The sequence below is a fragment of the Haliotis rufescens genome, unplaced genomic scaffold, assembly GCF_023055435.1.
Source record: "Haliotis rufescens isolate VD_foot unplaced genomic scaffold, xgHalRufe1.0.p SCAF_1, whole genome shotgun sequence".
In the NCBI taxonomy this organism is placed as follows: domain Eukaryota; kingdom Metazoa; phylum Mollusca; class Gastropoda; order Lepetellida; family Haliotidae; genus Haliotis; species Haliotis rufescens.
In genome coordinates, this window is record NW_025963779.1 from 63,454,602 (window position 1) to 63,469,118 (window position 14,517).

At 38.1% G+C, this 14,517-nt stretch overlaps 1 protein-coding gene across 1 annotated transcript; it reads left to right on the plus strand.

Moving 5' to 3' along the window:
- The first annotated feature begins 633 nt into the window (after positions 1 to 633).
- LOC124112549 (organic cation transporter protein-like) lies at positions 634 to 9,927 on the plus strand. Its single transcript, XM_048399348.1, has 10 exons — positions 634 to 828; positions 1,029 to 1,201; positions 1,494 to 1,724; positions 2,959 to 3,161; positions 3,632 to 3,907; positions 4,513 to 4,647; positions 5,008 to 5,093; positions 6,099 to 6,216; positions 7,869 to 7,941; positions 8,267 to 9,927. Exons 1-10 carry the CDS (start codon positions 678 to 680, stop codon positions 8,420 to 8,422), a joined length of 1,602 nt encoding a protein of 533 aa, XP_048255305.1. The 5' UTR covers positions 634 to 677; the 3' UTR covers positions 8,423 to 9,927.
- The last annotated feature ends 4,590 nt before the right edge of the window (positions 9,928 to 14,517 follow it).

Below are 14,517 nucleotides of genomic sequence, written 5' to 3' on the forward strand. Positions count from 1 at the left end.
TGTGTGTGTGTGTGTGTCTCTCTCTCTCTCTATGTGTGTGTCTCTATGTGTGTGTGTGTGTGTGTGTGTGTGTGTGTGTGTGTGTGTGTGTGTGTGTCTGTGTGTGTGTGTGTGTGTGTGTGTGTGTGTGTGTGTGTGTGTGTTGCTGCTTGTACTAGTCAGGCCGATTTTTTTTAGTGCAAGCCCACTGTGATACAATGCCGCAGTTTAACATGAATACCCCCATCGGACACAGTACACTGACTCCGAGTCGACCAGTCCTTGATTTTACCTCTTTAATGCCGCGCGCAAGACAGGGTAACCATTAGTACCATCTTTTAACGCCTTCTAGTATGACGAGGTCGGGGATCGAACCCCGTACCTTCCGCTCTTCGGGCGAACGCCCTACCACGAAACCACGGAGGCGGTCTAAAATGTATGAAGCATCAAGAATTTAGTAAGACAACGTGGGTGTAACTCCACGACCTCTTTCCTAACATAGATAGTTTAACCTACATTTATGTGCCATGCCAGTCGGTTTGTCTTGTCACTGGGAAGGTGAAGGATTGGGGCTGGAGATGTTGCTCAGGGTAATACTGAAAGAACCATGTTTTTATCATTTTTTATGTGACTCACCCTTGTCGCAGTTGTTTGGGCATGAAAACACCATCTTGCATCTTTATATCTAAGGTTTCGACATGGAAGACACCAAAGTGGAACCCCCACGGACTATTGACAACGTTCTACAACTACTGGGCAGCCTGGGACGTTATCAGCTGTTTCAAGCTGTCCTGCTAGCTGTTGGAAATCTGTCAATTTGTTTCCATCTTCTCAACTTCGTGTTCATAGGTAAGTTTAGCTCATTGTTCATTAATATAACGGTATCAACATTTGAGACCATACATACGATGCCAGATAACATATATATTAACGAATCGGAAGCACTTTGCGAAAATAACTTTTACCCTTATCACAAAATAGGTTAAATACATAAAAATTAGTTTCAATCAGTTTAAAGAAACGGTATATTGTCATGTGTTATGCAATAGCCCAGGATGCAAAAGAACAGTGTGAAGTGACTCCACTGTATGGCAACAGCACGGACACAAACTACGGCACCTGTGACGTGTCAGTACTAAACAGCACCACCAACGTCACCACAACACACACATGCAATGCCTGGACGCATGGTGTCAAGAATGATTATTCAATAGTGTCGGAGGTAAGAGGTATTTTCAGAAGGCGTCATAGAATAGTGAGTGAGTGAGTTGGGTTTAACGTCGCTTTTAACAGTATTCCAGCTATATCACGGCGTGTCAGCTTAAGGTGGGAGGAGAGTCCAAAGTGATGCAGGTCTCAGACGTTTACCCATAGAATAGATATCGCTAGATCGACTACAACAGAAACAAATAGGATTATACGCTGTGCATAAATACTGGATTTCTGGACAATACAGCAATAAACATTTTTAGCGTCAATACAAATAAGCTCATATAATTTTTCTTAACTTCTAGTGGGATCTCGTGTGCGGGAATGTCTTCTTCGCCCGCCTCCCCCAGTCTCTCTTCATCGTAGGGCAGGGGATTGGCGCAGCCACGGTCTCGCTGATGTCGGACAAATTCGGGAGGAGACCTTTCCTTGTAATGTCACACGTGTTGACCGCTGGCGCGGGGCTTGCTTTAGCGTTCGCCCCGAATATCGCAGCTTTTTCTGCTCTGAGATTGGTGAATGGAATTTTCCAACAGGTAAACGTACACTATTGACATAAATATAGTTTGCAGTTTACTGTAAGTAAAATATGACCTCGATTGGTATGGCCGATGTGATATGTCTAGAGGGCACTGCAGGAAATGGCGCGATGATGAAGGCGTACATTAAACTACTGAATATCATATGAACGGAAGACAAATGCAAATTTGGTCATTGCAGAGTCTTTGCATTGAAATACATAATGGTTGTACATAAGTTGCTTTTATGCTTTTATTCATTACATCTCTGCTTCACATGAGTCGTGGTCCCGTGAAGATCCGGGGAAGAAAAGGTCTTCAGCAACCCATGCTTGCCGTAAAAGGTGACTATGCTTGTCGTAAGAGGCGACTAACGGGATCGGGTGTTCAGGCTCGCTGACTTGGTTGATGCATGTCATCGATCTCAATTGCGTGGATCGATGTTCTTGATGTCAATAACTGTATTGTCTGGTCCAGACTCGATTATTTACAGACCGCCATCATATAGCTGGAATATTGCTGAGTGCACCCACCAACCAACAGTATAAAACATCAAGTCAAAGTACACTAGCGCCTGACAATAGCACTTATTATTTATTGAAAGTCTTTTATTTATTTCATAAGAATAATGCGTACAACTATAAGAACTCAATAAATACAAACGGCAAAACCCTTTCCATTTTCGATTCTGTACGATTCTGACTCATGATTTATATGTTTGTTTGAAACGGGATAGTGTTACTACTGCGTCTCGTCCTGTTAACTTCCTTATACTGTAATGTTGTTTAATCACATCATTGTAGTGACTAGTATTTGTAATTTTACTGTGAATACTGTGAAATTATTGTCAATGGGCATTTTCGGGCGAGCCTGAGTAATAATTAGGTGAGGGCATAGGGTTAGAGTAACTTCCCTTTTGTTTAATTCTTTATAAAACAGTAAGAATCTGGGGTATATTGTTAATTTCGTAAATAGGCGTAGAGATACCAATTTGCTTGTTTCCTATCATTGTAAGTGTTTGCATGCATGTATTTTAGTTAGTATCATGTTTGAAAATAAACTTACTGTTGTTTTAATCATACGTTGGTTGAACACTATTCAACTTGGTTACAATAATAGCAATAATACGTATTCAAGTTCGAGTTAAAAGCACGTGACCAAAGGTTAAAATCGTATAGGGTATCAAAGTAAGCATCATGTAAAGTCGCACCCCCCGGCACCGTTCAATGAGGATTTGTTTTCATTGTTCCAGGGCATCGTTGTGACAACTTACACTATGCTAATGGAAGCGTTCCCGAGGAGCAGGCGGTTAGAAGTGGCTATGTTCAACGCCTTATCTTGGAGTATGAGCACGGTACTCCTCACAGGGACGGCCTACTTGTTACGTGATGCGGACTGGAGAACCATGCAACTGTGTTTTGTGTCTGTGTCTATCACTGTACTTCTACACATCTTGTGAGTTCATCTTGCTTCATATCCATATTCATATCATTCTTTTTCATGTGTTTGTAACGGGTCCCAACGATGGGGCAAAATACACTACCTATTTGATAGTAACTCATAAACATATGCTTATGGTATAGTCAGACTCTGCTTTAAGTAGAGATTTCTGATAATGGTGAAAAGGGGTTTGTCGCTTTTACTTAAGTTTGAGAAACAGCCACTAAAACATAAGACAATGGTAAGATTTATTTTGCATTATTAATTAGTTTCTCGTTTTGAAACTATTTGATAAATCCTATTCGTCCACACGTTATTGAGTTATCAACAATACCAGATAGGATAATTATCAATTTCTGATGTATGGATTTTGTCCAGTAATAAGTATATACTTAAAAAGTATTCTGAAGTTACATCAATGCAAATTTAATAACCACTTACAGGAAAGGGAATGGTTAGATATTTTCACGTTTTGACTTTTTTAGCTTTTTGGGAGAGTCCCTGAGATGGTTGATCACCAACAAAAGGGCCAAAGGAGCCTTTGCGATATTCAAGAGGGCGGCGAAGATGAACAAAGTTGAGGTGTCAAATGTACCATTGCCCGGTATTGGAACTGAAACAGCACCTGTTGAACTGAGCAGCACGAAGAGTAAATATGCGGAAACACCAGAGAAACATACAGAAGTAGTGAAATACAGCTGCCTTGACTTGGTGCGGACCAAGTTTATGTTGAAGATATGTGCTGTCGTGTGGTTCTCCTGGTGAGTATACAAATACTTGGTGGAAGAAAACACTATTTCACTATTGCAACAGGTTAATAAATAGCCAGGTCAGTCAATGGTAGTAACCCCTTTCAGGTGGTCCAATAATTTGATGCACCTAAATTAGCTGTGGGGATCTTAGTCGGGCCAGAATCCGAGGATTCAAGATCTGCATTTATCCTTGGGTTTTTTTCGGCACCATAGTTTCACCAAAGTTGTAAAATTTTATGACCTGCAATACATAAGTCTTTTATCCCACATTAAGCTGACATGTTATTTGCAAAATACTGTTTAAAGCCATTTTAAACTCACTCAGTCACTAAAACTCGAATGTGCACATTTTACATATTATCAATAATATTAGTAATATCAATAAGATTAATACATATCAATAACATTAATTTTACAAAGCTGTTATCGTAGTTTATGAAGTAGATAGGGCTAGTGGTCAGAGATGCATGTTTCCCTAAAATATACGAATGCAGTTATTGAGGTCATATCGTAGCAGGAGAATTCGTTTGTCAATTCCTGCAACCTGAGACTCCTTTTTAACCAATAACCAAAGAGAACCAAAGGTTCTTATTATTGAAGCTTTAACATTGCAGGTTGATTGACAGCTTGACGTACTTCAGCCTCTATCTTACCTCTTCGTCCCTTGCTGATGATCACTATCTGAACTTTTTCCTCAACTCGCTGGCTGAAATACCATCAGGACCACTTAACTTGTTTGTCGGGAAAAGGTATGTTTTATGTGCATCATGTTTTCAATTTCCTCAAAAAAGAAAAGTTGTGTACTGTATACCCCACCATGCCTAAATTAAATACATGTTGAACATCTCAATCGCGTGCATCGATGCTCATGGCGTCAATCATTGAAGTGTCTGGTCCAGACTCGATTATTGAACAGACCGCCGTCATAAAGCCGGAATATTGCTGAGTGCGGCGTTAAACGACAAACAAACAAAACATGTTTAACAATAATGCAATTGCAAGGAGGTTATGTGATTGCTTGCAGACAGAGTCACTTGCATCAAATCAGTTTCTTCTTTGGAAAAAACCGTTTATATCAAACAGTTGTATCTACTGTTTCTATGTTGTAGGTGGGGAAGGAGAGTGTTTTTCATGTTTTTCCATGTACTGGCCGGTGTATGTCTTCTTTCGGCAACAGCAATCAGAACATTTGTGGGTGAGATTTTGTTGATTATTTGCAATGCTGATTGATGCAAGACAAAATCTAAGTCATGAAAGGCGACTATGCTTGGCGTAAGAGGCGACTAGCGGGATCGGGTGGTCAGGCTCGCTGACTTGGTTGATGGATGTCGTCGTATCCTAATTATGAGTATCAATGCTCATGATGTCAATCACTTGATTGTCGGTTCCAGACTCGATTATTTACATATAGCTGGCATATTGCTGAGTGCGGCGTTAAACAACAACCAAACAAAACATTCTAGGAAAAAATCGAGAAAATGCAGCAATAGCCTTCGATGTAAACCACAAACTGGGCTGCACTGGTTGTAAATATTCTTTCGAAAACTTAGTCAAGCGTAGTCAACATTATTATTAATAGGCTATGTCCGAAGATATTAAATTGAATATTATATTCAATTTAAATGCTTTACGCGTACTTGATGTAGATGTGAACATACTGAACAAAATGAGTTGAAATCATTAATATTTTGAGCATATTCTTTTGTAGTGAAGACAGCACACAATTTCATACACATATGAAAGTATTCTCATGATCCCTTACGTTTTTCTTAAGTATCTATCCGATATAATGGTGGAAAGAATATTAACCTTTTGTTAATTTAACACAGCCATGAGATTGGTTATATATTTATTGGCACTTTACTTTACTTACCTACTTAGCTCCCCTGAAGATCCGGGTTAGAATAGGTCTTCGCCAACCTATGCTTGCCGTAAGAGGCGATTATGTTTGTCAGAGGCGACTAACGGGATCGGGTTGTAGGCTCGGTGACATTGGTTGATGTATGTGAGGCGTTACACAACAGGCAAACAAACACAACTTACAAATGAAGTGAGAAGGTTATGTAAAACACCGCTTCGGACATTATTTCGGTTCTATCATGGCGTGTGAGCTCAAAGTGGAGGAAAGTTGATGCAGATTAATCTGTTCCCCTACACATAGAACATGTTTCGGTTAATTGTTTAATGTTTTGACCTTCAGTCGGACAAGCAGCGTCAACGGCAGCAACAGTCTTGGCTTTCATAGGGAAGATCGGTAACAGTGCCTGTTTCAATGCAATGTTTGTGTATGCGCCCGAGATCTTCCCGACAAATCTCAGGTTAGTTACACAAGACACAGCTACCTTTTCCCTTGGTTAAATGCATCAGGAAACATGTATTATGTCCAGGGTGCAGTGTAAATGTTATCGGTTTATTTGCGCTGTGTATACTTTTCGCGTTTATTGGTTATGTTGCCAAGCATACAGTATAAATACATGAACATGCAAATAATGTCAAGAGGAACCAGTGCTTCCTTTCATCATTGCGGCTTCTCATTGCTAGATGCTTGTTCTCATCACGTGAGAGGTTATTACGTAATGGTCAATGGTCAAAGGTATTCCTAAGTTCTGTTTTGAATTTTCTCCTTGCAAATCTTTTTTTTAAATAAATATAACTCGACAATAAATATAATATATTATATTATATACAACCCACAAAAAGAAACTGTATAGGTGTGCAGTACATTAACACAAATGTTGAGTCAACCAAACGAAAAGTGACAAGTACATTGTAGATCATGATCGTTTAATTATTTACCCGATGTAACAATTTCTGACATGAACCTGACACTGACATACCTGTCATGTCCTTACGAAATCACAGGGGATGAATGCACGAATTCACAAAGTTAGTATTGAGTGTGTTCACTCTGAGCATGGATCACTGCAGTGCATCTGCGTCGGAAGGACCACGCTTGATTCGTAAGGAAGTCTTATGGAATGGCATTCCTTATCCTTGTGAGTGCATCTGCCAAATCTCGAACGTTATCATGGGGATGGTCGCTCTATTTCACCCCATACATGTTGAGGTTTGGTGAGATGATGTGGGCTGTAACGTCGCGTTCAAAGATTATCGCACTTCCATACCGACGTGCATTATACAATATCTGAACATAATGAGGATGTTACCGACGGAATAGAATTAGTGTGTGTGTGTGTGTGTGTGTGTGTGTGTGTGTGTGTGTGTGTGTGTGTGTGTGTGTGTCAGCGTGTGCGTGCGTGTGTCTGTGTCTGCTTGTACTAGTTCGGACAATCTTTATAGTGATCGCCCATCCGTATCAGACACAACATACTGACTCCAAGTCGGCCAGTTCTTGTTTTCTCCAGGTACCTTTTACAGTATTTTGGTATGACTCGACCAGGGATCGAACCCCGACCTTTTGCTCCCTGGGCAGATGCTTTGACCCCTGAAGATCCGGGATGGAATAGGTCTTCAGCAACCCATGCTTGCTGCAAAAAACTATGTTTGTCGTAAGAGGCGACTAACGGGATCGGGTGGTCAGGCTCGATGACTTGGTTGGTACATGTCATCGAATCCTAATTGCGTGGATCGATGTTCCTGATATCAATCAACAAACAACCAAACAAACAAAAGTTTCGATGGGAGAGACATTAGGGGCAGCAGCCGGAGGGGAAGCATGTGTATGTTGGTTTGTTGACGAAACTGCTATACGACTGCTGCATTGGGTCGATGTACATTGTCCTGCTGCACAACAGCACCGGGTATATGACGTTGATGAAACGCTATGACAGATCGGATTTGAACATATCGCATAAAAGCACAGTTTCTCTTCGTACGAAGTATATGTTTTGGTCATGAACATCGAGAATGTAAGGGATTTATGCCGTAGCCGAGGCATGCATTAAGATGTGGATACTCAGGTATACATTGTAAGTGTATATATCTACTTACATTTCTAACTATTCGACAGATCGGCTGGTATGGGATCTGGTTCTACAGCTGCGAGGGTTGGAGGGATGATCGCACCTTTCATATCTATACTGGTGAGAATCAACATTTACCTTCTCTTTGCCACCTGTTTCCGTATGACTTCCTTTAATGAAACTTTCCTAATTAATAACACTACAAGTTATGATCGTGAGAAACAAGTTATGTCATTATGATGACATCTATCAATACAATGGCATATTCATACCGTTGCGTTGTGTTACTTGTAACTGTAGAGCAGTAAGATCAGCGTATGTTTTCAGGCTGTCATGACTCTACCTACATTTGCTTGTACATGTACATGTGCTTGTAAATTGGCAACTTAAGCCTCGATTGATACAATCGTTCAAATCTTTTAATTGTACCGTAAACTTTTTTCAGGCAGCTATTGCACCCTGGGCTCCTGGAATTATTTTCGGGGTAGCGTGTTTGGTAACAGCCGCGCTCAATTATATGCTCCCTGAAGCAGAGGGACGAGAACTTCCCCAGACAATAGAGGACGTCAAGGCATGGGGTAAAGCACCTGCAAGAGATTAACGCTACTTCAATAAACCAAAGCTTATGGGCTTTTGAATAATAATATCCCACGTACATGTATATTCCAGGTGCGGACATTTCAAAAACTCTTCAAAGAATCATCAACATGAGTTAGTGACTTAAAAGTTAACGTCACACTGCTAATTTTCCAGCCATATCGTGACGAGAAAAAAATTATACATTTACAATAATACATATATTTAGATGAAATAAAAATTTATCATCAATGCACAGTACAATAACTATGTTATCAAAGATTTGCTTTAAAACCAGTTGAGAATATTTAAAAGAATAAATTATCAGGAATCATCAACATTGGAGAAGTAACCAGATTTATATACACGTATGATCCAATGGAACATACTGAAACTTTTCAAATTCCCAGGCTGCTTCTCTTGATTGATTTTGAGAATATATTTGATTCAGTTGACAGACAATATGTTGCTAATGTCCTGAAGTTTGTTTTAACTTTGGACTTAGAATTACTCAGTCGATAGAAACTCTTAATAATGATATTGAATCCAGAGTTTTCATTAGTAAACGATTTTGTCACGTCATCCTTTAAAATAGGACGCGGGCGGTGTCAAGGAGATCCGATAGTCCCGTACCATTTTATGCTTTGTGTAGAAATCCTAGGAATCACGATTCGGAATAATAAAAAGATAAAGGGAATTAATTTAGGAAACACTGAGTATATACCATCACAATTGGCTGACGATACTACTCTAACTGTAGATGGTTCTATGCAGTCTTACATACATTGCAGTTATTTGCAAGTTTCTCGCGTTTAAAGGGTAATGACAAAACCAAACTCACTGGGATTGGTTCTAACACGTGAACAAGGTACAAATTGAAATGTATGGAATGGAAATTTGATTGGTCTCAATCAGAGTTTACGCTTTACGTTTACGAATTCCAAATTTGTAAAATTACCTTGCTATATAGTAGAGAATCATACAAAATCAGGCATTAAAGGTAAAAACAACAATCCTTTTATGTAATCATATTATTGGTTAAGAAAATTATGTATAGATCTAGCAGAAAAAAAAATACACCAAATGTTGAACACATAAAACGAGATATTATAAGGTATTATGACTTTACTAAATTTATTTATTTTTCTAGTAGAGAAAAAGAAAGTTATTTTCCTTCTGGCCATCTCTATACTTACTGTTTAAATAAAGTAATTTGCTCAATTACCTCATTTTACCTTATTTCTAAGTTAAGTATAAACATGTCTTAACGACCCATAATGTTTCTAAAACCTATACGCGTTTTTTATTGTGATGTTCATTCTAGTTATCATTTTATATGTACCTTTTTAGGAAAACGATATGTATCTGTATATATACACAGCTAGCTTGTATAGCTTTCGATGACAATTTCAGCAATATGTTGAATGCATAATAAATGTATTTGTTTCTATTAAGTCAAATATAATATGCATACTGTAACAATAATGTACCATTTGTTGCTTACCTGTACCTGAAAACATGGACATAAAACCAAAAAATAAAAAAGGAATCATCAACATGAAAACTTAAGGGGTTAGATTTGAGAAAATAGAAATTATACATATTTCGAACTTACGATTTACCATTAACGCATTATTACTTTCCATATCTATATTCAATAATGTTTGTTTATTTGTGTGTTTGAGTGCCGTTTAACACCGCACTCAGCAATATTCCAGCCGTCTCCATATCAGTGTGTGTAATAACATCGACAGTCAAATAAAGATTAATGCCTACATGTAAACCATGTGCTTGTATCGTGTTAGTCCTGCACCGTGACTGTGGAATTAATATTTTTGTAGGTATTTTCTGTAACTAAGAGCCTAGGCAAGTCTAGATCAAACTAACCAAGTCTAGTTTGCTCACAGCAGAAGAGGAAAGATCTTTCGAAAAAAAATTTTTTAATTATTTTATAGACATGTTTTTATTGACTAAGTGTTAGTCTAGTATTATGTTTATAATGCCATATTCGTAACGCCATGAACAATGACAAACGTGAGAATGGTGGACTTTGGATAAAGCACATGATAGAGAGGACACAAGTTTCATAAGACAAAGGTACACGTGCTTTGTAATTAACTAATAAAGATTGCTCTAGCCCCATGTGTTCTTTAATGAGGTATAGTTTGGCCCTGCACCATTATATCTAAAGGATGAGGACCCGGTATCACAGATGAAAGTACTCACAGTGCCTTTGATCTTTAAGCGATAATCAGACGACATGAATGAACACTATTTAGAGCTATAACGAATTAGGAACGATCAATTATCCCGAATCACAGGTACGAAGCGGTAATTTAATATTTAAATAACCCATAGTCGGGTTTTAGGGGTGGTTCCTTACGTTTTGCTTCAGTGTATATCCGACGTAATGGTGTATAGTATAAATTGTGAAATTTGTTATATAATTATTGGCAGATAACACGAGCTACCCGTGAAGATCCTGGTTAGAATTGTTCTGTAGCAACCCATGCTTTACGTGAGAGGCGACTATGCTTGTCGTGAGAGGCAACTAACGGGATCTTGTGGTCAGACTGGTTGAATTGGTTGGTTGATACATCCCAATATCCTATCCTATCCCAATTTCGTAGAGAGAAGCTCATGATGTCAATCACTGGATTGTCTGATCCAGATTCGATTATTTAAAGGCATCCGTCCTATATATAGCTGAGTCCGACGTTAAAAAAAATAATAAACAAACAGAATCAGATATTGCAACTCACACAATTAGCCACAAAATGTATGTGCCTGTGTTTTGACAACATGGCAATCCTCCTGGCTGCTACATGTCCATATCGTGCAAGCAGAAAGCAAACACAGACCATAAACAGTGTGTAAAAACTTAATCCGTTTGCAAAATTTAATGGCACTCGTGCGTCCATACACCACAGAGGAGTTATATGAAAACACTGTCTGTAAACTGTGAATCGACACAAGTGCGAGGTGAAGGGATGTCAAGTTGGAGACATGACTTTTATTTTTATTTTGACAAGTCACAATCTGTTATCCTGATAAATGGGACGTTTTCTTTACAGAGCGTTGATCCTATCCCGTGACCCTTTGAAGTGTTAGTTCGGGACGCCTGAATTGTTTAGCCATGTATGAGTGGTTTATCATCGTGAATCAGCGTAATTCTTGTCTGACCCGCACAATCTTTTGGGGAGAGACTATCTATGGGAGAGGTTTGTTTGGGTTGGGACAACATAAGATCGTGCTACAATATAGAGATTGATACTTGAGTATATATTCAAACACACAGAACGTTGTTCATTTCCCGTGACCTTTTGAAGTGTTAGTTCGGGATGCCTGAATGTATGAGTGGGTTATCATTATGACTCAGCGTAATTCGTGTGGTCGCTGATCCGTAGACTCATTTTGGGAGAGACTATCTACGGCAGAGGTGTGTGTAGGGTGGGACAACATTAGACCGCGCTACAATATAGAGATTAATAGTAGAGTATTTATTCACATCAACACATAGCAATGGAATAAGATTAATAACGGTTTTTTAAAATCAAGAAATGTAAGTATAGTTGAAATACTGAGGAACAAAGCTAAGTTTTGGAGCGGGGTGTGGAGTTTTGCAAGTAGAGCACGTCAAGTCTTTGAATGGTATTTCGATGTGATACACGTAAGGAAGAGAAGTTTTGAATGTCGGTATTATGAGACACACATCGTTCCTCATAATAAAGAAGATGACATCCATAAAGTAGAGCACTTGTGTTGATTATATGAGACGTTTATGCAATAATTTTTCCCAAAACACCAATTCCAATTGAAAACCATGTCTCCAAAGCCATCCAATCAATACAAGAAAAACAGAAATTGTATCAATACTAAAACACACAATAGATATGTGTACCCTATTCACACACACGAGTCCTGAAGAGGGACAGATCAACAATGGTTCAGCATCTGTTTTCAGCCATGACACGTTTTCATAACGTTTGTAAAATGTGGTCATTTTCACGTTTATAATTTGTCATGTAATAAACCACTGTGGGTTATTACACCATGTGTCTTTACAGTCACACCTATTTTGCTCCTAACATACCAAGTGAAGCTTACCAACTAATTAATAATTTGACAAGCAATGTTTTGTTAAAAACCCATACTGGAAAGATGTATTGAAAGCTTGGAACAACTTTTGTAAAAATAATATTATTAACGTTGATAATATCGAAGAATTTTTGTCCCAACCATTATGGCTTAACCACAACTTCAAACAAGCAACATGCTACATAAAGCAATGGGCTAATAGTGGAATTTACTCAATTAAAGATATATGCAATGAAAACGGACTGATGTCATTTGAAGAACTGAAACTAAAATATCCGATAAAAGGTACAATATTAGACTATAGATATGTAATCCTCAATATACCAGAATCATGGAAAACAACAATCAAGATAAACTAGAAAAATAATTTTACAGAATTTGTATAAAAACAGTTGCTTAAGTGATCTGATGAAGCCTGTAAAAGGCGCTAGAATCTTTTATGATAAATTAATATCAAATGTAAATAATCTTAAAGTTTGTGATAAATGACAATCAATTTTTCACTGTGATTTTAATTGGAAAACGACATTTACTGTTTATAGATATAAACTGAAGGATGTAAAACTTTTAGATTTTCAATACGGATTTCTACATGGAATTATCTACACAAAGAAGGAACTATTAACAATGAATCTTGTGGACAACAGTGTTTGTAGCTTTTGTAATGCTGTCAATGAGGACGTCAGCCACGTCTTTTGGGAATGTAATGAAACTAAACCATTTTGGAATGATCTCGAACTTTGGCGTAACAGTTATCCCTCACAAAAAAAATAATTGACAAAATATCTTATTTGGTTTGGTTCTAACTACTCTAACACTTTAATCAATCATATAGTTTTATTGGGAAAAGGGAATATTCATGTAAGTGGAATTAAAGGAACCAAACCGAAATTAGATATACTTTCAAACTATTTAAAAACATATATTCAATTCAGAAATTTATTGCTATAGAAAAGGATGACAAAAATAACTTTACCAAAAAATGGTCACCTTTATTCTCAGCATTTGATTCATAGCTTGATATATGATATGTTTGAGTCTGATTGTGTACATGTGTTGCAACCGTTTTGGTTTGAAATAGAACAATGTTAGTTTCCAACCCTTTAATTTTTTAAAGAGTGTATTGTGCCATTCTGTGCAATCCGAAATATGTCTTTGACGGAATACTATATTAATCTACAACTCTGGGAACAATAAAAACGTTTAAGAAAAACAAAAAACTAATTAATAATTTTATCAGTAAATAGCACTGAGGGTGTGTATCTTTCCGACGATAGAATTACCCTCATGGTAACAATTTCAGCCGTTTAAAACAGTCCATGTTATAATCTTGTCAGAACTGTCCAAGGGCGTAAATTTCGGCCCTCGGATGGTGGCTCAGGGTGATGACGGAAGACAAAACTCAGGGTGAAGTTTAGACGACAGCAGCCATGTTTATTGTTGACGGTTTGGAATAATTCGAAAAGGTACATGTTGATAATAACATGACAGAACGCACACCGGGACCGCGTGGCCAATCTTCCCGGTTGGAAGAACCGTTCTGTCACTTACACGAGTCGATCTTGTGGCTGTCTCCCTGACTGACCATGTCAGTCGGGTTTTGTAGAGCAAGGTATTACGTAACGTGTGGCAAGGTCATTGTCCCACGTGTATGTATATACGTAAGATCCGGCGACGTTAGGAGGTGTTAATTAAAATATATAGATAGCGCTGGAGATTAAGGGTCCTGCCCGGATGGGCTTATGATAAGAGGGGATACGCCGAATGTTTGCTGAATGTATTAAGCAGACAAAGGGCTTAGAATTTCGGTGCACTTGGAAACATATTGAACCAGTTAGGTATTTAGATAAATGAAATGTAAAATAAAAGGTTTGCACTATTTAAGTAAAAGTATTGAAATGGTTTGCACTATAACAGAACCATCAAGCTTAATAATCCCACATCGAAATGGAATAATGAAGACGACGTTATTACATAATTATTTAAAAATAAACCATGTTCACTACATAATTCAGCAACCCA